An 8,703-nucleotide genomic window follows, 5' to 3' on the forward strand; every position below is an offset into this window, starting at 1 on the left:
GTTTTAGAAAGCTGGGAGATTCCAGGTCTCTCTCTTGAGTGTAACTGTTTGTATCACCTGTGTCACCATCAGTCTCGAAGCCGTTGCTGCAGACACTGGTTGGTGGAGAGAGACCTAATTTAATGAGCATCTTCCCATGGTTAAACAGCCCCAAACCTTCCTGCTGTAATAATCCTTAGCCATCTGTGGATCTTTGTTGTCCTGTTATCTACTTACTTTATTTCTGATTGGAACCAGGAAAATTTAATGGGAGATGATTGAATTTCCACTTCTTTTCCATCTTTCCTAGTCTTACCATCACACGTCCTAATGCTATTCTAGTGAGAATCTTAAACTATCAACGTGTCACAATAGGAGACAGTCACTGACATCCTCCCCTCGCCTGTCAAGCTCCTTTTCTGCCTCACGCCCACTGCTTTTAGCAGTGCTCCTCTCGGGCAGAAGACCCTTCTGCTCCGGATCTGCTCTACTTAAAGGCCTGTCAATCCTTATCGAGGAGCTCTCAGCTACAGGATCTCCTTCCCTCCCTTCTCTCTGCCTTCTGCTCTTGCCATCACACCTCCTGTCCTTTGATGCCATCTGCTTATCATTTGTATTCTCTCTTGGTCCCTGGCTGGTTTAATTTTCTTTCTCTGCTTGCAGGCTCTTCTTCCATTATTGTGCCATCTCCATTCATAGAACTCATCCCCTCTTACCATCCAAGGTGTTTTGCAGACCATTCCTGCAGACTCAGCCTTGCTGTGGTCACTTTTATTGTCTACTGAGCCCTCATTTACGTTTTCTGAACAGCTCTCCCCACAAAACAGGGAGCCCCTTCCTGTACTCCAGGTCATTTATTTGCCATTGGGCGTTAGAGATCTAGAGTACTGTCAGAGTGGAAGTGACAGCATCACACAAATGCTTGCAGAATAAGTTAGTTCCTTTCCTCTACAACCTTCTTGTAAGAAGATGGTGCTATCTTTCAGGCTTGCACTTGAAGTTCTCTGGAGGGAGGGAGAATGGGTATAACCCTCTACCAAAGGCTGAAGAATAAAGGATCATAGAATCACAGAATCGTTTGGGTGGGAAGGGACCTTTAAAGGCCATCTAGTCCAACAGCCCTGCAGTGAGCAGGGACATCTTCAACTAGACGAGGTTGCTCAGAGACCATCCAACCCGGGATCAACGTTGAGCATCCCATGAAGCATTTCACTGGGACTTTTCCCAACAGCAAATGTAGCACCTGGCTTAATGTAGGTTAATTCCACCCAATAAACAAGGCTTTATAATTTTGAAGAGTAGAAAATATTTCACAGTTACTGAGTGCACAGACAAAAGGCCAGAAATACAAATCCAGGCCAAGACCTCACAGCAGCTGAATCTTTTGTGTTACTTAACAGTGGCTGTGCAACACACTCGGTCATGCTCTGCAGAGCCCTGAAACAAAGGCACTCTGTTGATGTTTACTTTGGCCCGAGACAGAAATAGTTATTTTAAGTGAGTTAATAAATGAAGTCGTGAATGATGATGGATTCTATAATCTTTTCTCTCTCTCTCTTTTTTTTTTTTCTCTTTAGGTCACTCAGATGAGTCGTCCAGATTTGATTCTCTTCCTCATGAAATATCTCATGGCTTTGGTCGTGGGGATACCCTCAGTCTTCTGGGTTGGAAGCAAAAAGACCTGTTTTGAGTGGGCTAGCTTCTTCCATGGGCGCAGGAAAAAAGAGTGTGTATTGGTATCTAACAGATAAACTGGGAGAGTACTGGCAAATAATCTCCTCTTCCCTTGTAGTCCTAGAAGAGTGGTTTTGTTAGTTTTTCATGGAGGCAAAGACAGGAAGTGATCTCTTACTCTCCAAAATGGAGTAAGGAAGAAAGCATGCAACAGCTCAAAAAAAACCCTGAAGAATTGGTGTTATTTTTCATAGAGTCATAGAATGGTCTGGGTTGGAAGGCACCACCAAAGGTCATCTAGTCTAACCCGCCCTGCAGTCAGCAGGACATCCTCCACTAGATCAGGTTGCTCAGAACCTCATTGAGCCTGACCTGGAATATCTCCAGGTATGAGGCCTCAACCACCTCCCTGAGCAACCTGTTCCAGTGTTCCACTACCCTCATGGTACAGAACTTGTTCCTAACATCCAATCTGAATCTGTGCTTCTATAGTTTGGTCTCAGAATCAAATCTTTGTTGCTCCATCTCTTTCCAAAATACTTTAAAACAAGAATTAGGTTTCAGTTGTATACCACAACTTCTCTGCCATCTACTGAGAGGTGGAATTGAAAGGTTTTATTTACAGATGTGCTTGGCAACTGAATCAGACATATAGATTGAAATTAAACTGAAGTTCTTTCCACCGTGAAAAAGGTTAAAGGCAATTGTGTCTGCTTTTAATCTTCTCCTATGCACTGGTGCCAAAGCACAGAATCACAGATTGCATTGGTTTGGAAGGGACCCTCAGAGGTCATCTTACCCAACTCCCTGCAGTCAGCAGGGACACCTTCAACTGGATCAGCCTGCCCAGGGCCACATCAAGTCTGATCTTGAATTTCTCCAGGGATGGGGCCTCAATCACATCCCTGGGCAACCTGTTTCAGCATTTTACTGCTCTCATTTCAAAGAACTTCCTCCTGATGTCCCTGCTCCAGTTTGAAACCATTGCCCCATGTGACTGTAAGAAAGTCTTAGAGCTTCTGTAAGGTTGAAATTATTTAGACTAAGGTATCACATGAATTTGAGACAATCTATATGGTTTCCATAACGGAAAATACTGTCTTTTAAGTAGATGGTGACTACTCCATGATTCTGTGACTTTGACTTGTCCATCCTTAGCAGTACAGGCCCTCTGCTGAGGCTAAAGTAAAATGAGCTTCTGTAAAGTTTGAGTAAATGTTTCTTGATTCAAAGAAAATAAAAGGAGGAGTTAGCCAGGCAGAGGAAATGGCACATGAGAGAATGGGAAGGGAGGAAAAGGCCTCCCCACAAAAAAGAGATTAAAAAAAAAATCAAAAGGAATGTAGAGGGTGTGATAGCTCCTCCTTTCAACATGCTGTGGTAGAGCAGCCAAGTGCATGCTACCCCACCAGCCCTTCCCACCAAGGGGTTTCAGCAAACAGAGGAGCTGCAGGATTGTAACCACTGATCCCAATTTGAAGTGCTGATTTGAGTGAGGAAGCAGCTTCCCATGTTCCCTGAGAGGCAGTGTCCGGGGTCATGGGAGCTTGCTGAGTCATAGTGCTATCCCAAGGGTCTTTTTTCTAACAGTGTGAGGAGCAGCTGAGGGAACTAAGGTCGTTTAGCCTAGAGAAAAAAAAAAAAGGTTCAGGGAAGACCTTCTCGCTCCCTACAACGCCCTGGAAAGAGGTTGGAGGGGGCAGCCTCTTCTCTCAAATGACTAGTGATAAGACAAGAGGAAATGGCCTCAAGTTGTGCCAGGGGAGCTTTAGGTTGGACATGAGGAAAAATTTCTGCATGGAAGGGGTTCTAAAGGCCTAAACCAGGCTGCCCAGGTAAGTGGAAGAGTCACATCCCTGGAGGGATTTAAAAGAAATGTAAATGTGGTGCTGAGGGAAATGGTTTAGTGATAAATCGACAGTGCTGGGTTTAGGGTTGGATTTCATGATCTTAAAGGTCTCTTCCAACCAAAATGATTCTATGATTCTGTGATTCTATTCACAAACTGAGGCCACATAAGTAAATAGAGCAGTGGTTGCACACATCTAGGCTGGAGGATCAGGTATGGGGAATAGAAAAGATTCAAGAATATGAAGTTAACTAAAGTATCCAAATGTAGAGGTGCCTCACAATTAGGCAGACGGGGGCATTCTAATGTAAATAGAAGCTGTAGCCTCTGTTGGCTTTGTTTGCAAGAGTTGCAGTGCTGCTACTGTGGTGCTTTACTATTGCAGTCATTGATGCTAACTGCAAATTGCCTTTCTTCTGCAGGGTGGTAAATGAGAGCCGACAAGTGCTTCAAGAGCCAGACTTTGCTCAGTCTCTGCTGAGAGATCCCAACACCCCCATCATCCGAAAGTCAAGAGGCACCTCCACACAGGGCACCTCCACGCACGCCTCCTCCACCCAGCTGGCGATGATGGATGACCAAAGGAGTAAGGCAGGCAGTGTCCACAGCAAAGTGAGCAGCTACCATGGCAGCTTGCACCGATCACGGGACGGCCGGTACGTGGCTGCTTGTAGGAAAATGGACCAGCCTCTGCTGGCAGGCCAGTGGGCCACCATGTTGCTAAAGTGGGGCAATGAACAAGCTGCTGGCAGGCTGCTGGGCCACCACATTGCTGAAGTGGGGCAATGAACAAGCTGCTGGCAGGCTGCTGGGCCACCACATTGCTGAAGTGGGGCAATGAATGAGCTGCTGGCAGGCTGTTGGGCCACCACATTGCTGAAGTGGGGCAATGAACAAGCTGCTGGCAGGCTGCTGGGCCACCACATTGCTGAAGTGGGGCAATGAACAAGCTGCTGGCAGGCTGCTGGGCCACCACATTGCTGAAGTGGGGCAATGAAGCTGCTGGCAGGCTGTTGGCCACCACATTGCTGAAGTGGGGCAATGAATGAGCTGCTGGCAGGCTGCTGGGCCACCACATTGCTGAAGTGGGGCAATGAACAAGCTGCTGGCAGGCTGCTGGGCCACCACATTGCTGAAGTGGGGCAATGAATGAGCTGCTGGCAGGCTGTTGGGCCACCACATTGCTGAAGTGGGGCAATGAATGAGTTGCTGGCAGGCTGCTGGGCCATCACATTGCTGAAGAGGGGGCAATGAAGCTGGGGAAATGTCTAGAGCACAGGTCTTGTGAGGAGCAACTGAGGGAACTGGGGTTGTTTAGCCTGGAGAACACAAGCTGAGGGGAAGTCTAGGTTGGACATGAAGGACAGTTTCTTTATGGAAAGGGTTGTCAAGGCCTGGAGCAGGCTGCCCAATGCAGTGGTTGGGTCCCCATACCCTGGAGTGATTACAAAGGCATATAGATGGGATATTGAGGGACTTGAGTGATGTCCTGACAGTGCTGGGTTAATGTTGCACTTGATTATCATAAAGATCTCTTCCAGCCTAAATGATTCTGTGGTTCTAAAACTAGAAATTCTGCTCATACTTAATTTCTCTTATGGCATCTCATCTTCCTGTTAGTGACTGGATGGGAAAGATCAAAAAATACCATGATATTTTCAGAATGTTCATGAATTATGTGGTGTGAATGTGTCCAGTGAGGCTTTTCCTGCAGTGATCTGGTTACATCACCTGAGCACATGAGAAAACAGATCTGGTCTAAAATCAACTTCTTATTTTTGTGTCTGCTTTTACAGAATGCTAGAATCAAAGAATTCTTTTGAGAGACTTGTGCTCTAGACTCTTGACCAGCTTTGCTGACCTTCCTTGGAATCACTCCAACAACTTAATGTCCAAAACGGTGTACAAATTGTTTCTGAATATAGTCCTGGTCCTGCTGGAGTAAACAATACTAGAAGTTACCTACTCTAACTCCAGGTGTAGTTAAGGTTTATAACCTAATTTATCATCAACATAAGAGAGACATAGACCTGCTGGAGCTACATTTCAATATCTGAAGTGAACCCACAGAAAGCCTGGGGAAGGACAGTTTAGAAGGGCTTGTAGTGATAGGAGGAGGGGCACTGGTTTGTGAAGCAGGGTAGATTTAGATTGGACCTCAGCAGGACGTTCTATACAATGAGAGTGGTAAAATACTGGACCAGGTTGCTCAGGGATGTGGTTGAAGCCCCATCCCTGGGACATTCAAGATCAGACTTGATGTGGCTCTGGACAACCTGATCTAGTTGGAAGTATCGGACAGGATGACCTTTGAGGGTCCCTTCCAACCTGACGCAATCTGTGAATCATGTATCTTACTCTGTGTTCATTATCAATACTCTGTGTAGAGCTGGAATAAGAGCCAGGCTGTGTTAGGAGTTGAAACAACTTACCTGGGACTATTGTAAACTAATGACTGAGCTGCACAGAGAATGACTTCCAAAAGCGGAGAGGGTTTGTGCTGAGATTTATTTGCATTCCTTTGTGTCTATGGCAGTAAGAACAACAACAACTGTCCTCTGGTTTTCTCCCGTAGGTACACTCCCTGCAGCTACAGAGGCGTGGAAGAAAGACTACCTCACGGCAGCATGTCGCGGCTGACAGACCACTCGAGGCACAGCAGCTCCCACCGGCTCAACGAGCAGTCCCGGCACAGCAGTATCAGGGATCTCAGCAGCAACCCCATGACACACATCACGCACGGGACCAGCATGAACCGCGTGATCGAGGAGGATGGCACCAGCGCCTGAGCCACTCTGCTCTGCAGGGAGACACAGACGTGGCCGTACTGCTGGCGGCCCTTCCTCAGCCATGTGATGATGCTCAGTATTATCCTGCCTCTCATCAGGTGCTGATCGTGTCCCATCAGGAAGCCAAAACCAGCTTCTTCATGTTGGAAGCCACCACTCCTGTACTTGCCTCAGCGCCTAGAGCGTTCAGCAATCCGGAATTACTGAGTAAAAAGCTGGTTGCCTCATTTGAACCTCTCTGGAGGTAATTATTTATTCAATAACTGTCACTTATCAGACGCTTGATGAATTTCTTATTCGTTGGTAAAAAACATCCCCCCTCCCTGCCAACGGCTCTGCACCTTGGTAGGTGTTACTCTTGGAAACTTGCTGGCAGGGTGACACTGAGGTTCTTCCCTCTAAGGTGTAAGGGGACCCTGGAATACCGAAGGAATCCCTCCCTCCAGCTCTGATGAGATCCCAGAGCAATGCTGGATTTCAATTAGGGGAGGCACATGAAATGCTGTAAGAGAGGACGTCTGCGCGCACTGGCAGGCGCTTGTCCGGATTACACTGGAAGCATGATGCAAGAATAGAGCATTCTGGAGAAGGAAAGGAGATACCAAATTCCTCTTATCCGTAAAGAAGACTCTGCTGGTGCTTACCACCTCTTAGCAGAGCTGCTCAGGCTCAGTGGCTGGGCCAGGGCAGAAGGGTGTGGGGAAGAGAGAGGGAGGGCAGAAAGGGTTTTGTATAACTTGTATGGTCCTTGCTTTTTTACGGAAGACTATTTAAATTTTCTACTTGTTTACAATTTATGTAGGCAGAGATCAACTTTAAAACCAGTTAACCTAGATAATCTTCAGCCACTTATTTTTTAGATTCATGTACAAAAGCTGAGATTGCCTGTTCCTTATCTATTTAAAAAAGAATATTAAGAATAGCAGAGCTGCATTTGTCACCCAGATTAGAATGTAGAACTTTTTGCTTACAAACAGAACAAAGCCTGTTTACAGACCCCATAACCTGGGCGAGGCAGGCAGAGGCCAGAGTATTCAGGAGGAGTTTAATCAGGGATGAGCTGCCTTTCTCATGACACCATGGCTGGTCTTGGGGAGAATTCTCTTTGCTTTCAGCAGGAATTTCGAAATGGGTGGGAGAAATCGAGGCAGGAGCTACCAGCAGGTGGGGAAAGGGCAGGACGCAGCAGCCAGAAACCCACTGCATTGCTGCCTTGAAGAGGAGGAGACAGGAATCCACTGTAAATTGTTGTCTCCTTCCTTGCATTACTGCTCCACCTCTGCTGTAGGTTCTTTTCTTTTCATTCCCTACTGCAATTTCCTGTAGAGAATTCTCAGTTTGGGCTTTTTTGTGTGTAAATAATCTGTTGGGGTACAGTGAGTCTTTGTGGACACTGCTGGCAACCATCGGGGTGTGTCTTGGATGGTGCTGTAGATCATCTGAAGCATCCCCTGCAAGACTCATTCAGCATGAGGAACCACTGATTGCATTTAAACCTACCTCAGTAATTACTACCCATTGTTGCTGGGAAATGAATACTTATTTTTACACTGTCCTTACATAATTCCCTTTTTGACCTGTTCAAGGCATGTTGCAAGGCCTTTGTACACACTTAGATGGCACAACCTCAAGGGCAGGCTTAGGGTAGCAGCTCCAGAGGCTTTTGCAGCATCGGAGCAGTGCCACAATGACTCATTTGAATTGTAGCTGAGGACGCGAGCAAAGCACGTGAAAATCAAAGGCTGCCCTGGGAGTCACCATGTCTTGGACATATATTTACTGTAAATTGTATTTCCTGCTTCCACCAGACTTTTGCTCCAAAGGAGAAGCACAAACCAAACCCGTCATGGAAAAACAAAGCAGCCCCCACACTCCCTTTGTTGTACATCCAGGGAGGGAGGTTGCTGCACCACCCGCCTCAGGGCAGAGCAGACTGGCTGCTTTGGTTTGCTCTGCAAACAGCCCCGGGGGACATCCATAAGGATAACTGTCCAGATCACCTCTTTCAAAGCACATGAGCAGGAAAAGTCTTTTGAGTGACTTAAACTGGCAAAGCTACAATTCCCTGTAAGCCACAAAGGTGAAACCCCTTTTTTATTCTCTACTAAATAACTTGCCTCAAAGGGATGATAGTGTGAGGAATCTGGATCTGCAGAAGGAGCTGGGGAGCTGAGTTTCCCTAACACTGTAAATGAACTAAATAAGCTCTAGTGTTTATCTTGATCTTCTTGGCTCGAGTTCCAGGACTTTATTTTAAATAGTAGCAATGCTTTGACTTGTTTTCAATCAGGGAGGGGAAGGGTGATGGAAGTTTGAAATTCATCCTGCTGGAAATTGTGTTAATTTCTGAGGTTTAGTTCTTGGGTTGTTCCGGATGGGAATATCTAAGCTGTTCCTTGCTCAAAAGTTCTG

At 46.4% G+C, this 8,703-nt stretch overlaps 1 protein-coding gene across 2 annotated transcripts in view; it reads left to right on the top strand.

The window, feature by feature from the left end:
- The window catches only part of FZD3 (frizzled class receptor 3), a 52,390-nt gene extending 46,099 nt beyond the window's left edge, over positions 1-6,291 (top strand). For both annotated transcript variants that reach the window (XM_054383395.1, XM_054383396.1), the window contains exons 4-6: positions 1,557-1,705; positions 3,925-4,158; positions 6,078-6,291. In XM_054383395.1, coding sequence (XP_054239370.1) covers positions 1,557-1,705; positions 3,925-4,158; positions 6,078-6,291 — 597 coding nt within the window. The remainder of the gene's footprint in view (positions 1-1,556; positions 1,706-3,924; positions 4,159-6,077) is intronic.
- The last annotated feature ends 2,412 nt before the right edge of the window (positions 6,292-8,703 follow it).

The sequence above is a fragment of the Indicator indicator genome, chromosome 9 (genome assembly GCF_027791375.1).
Source record: "Indicator indicator isolate 239-I01 chromosome 9, UM_Iind_1.1, whole genome shotgun sequence".
Lineage (NCBI taxonomy): Eukaryota > Metazoa > Chordata > Aves > Piciformes > Indicatoridae > Indicator > Indicator indicator.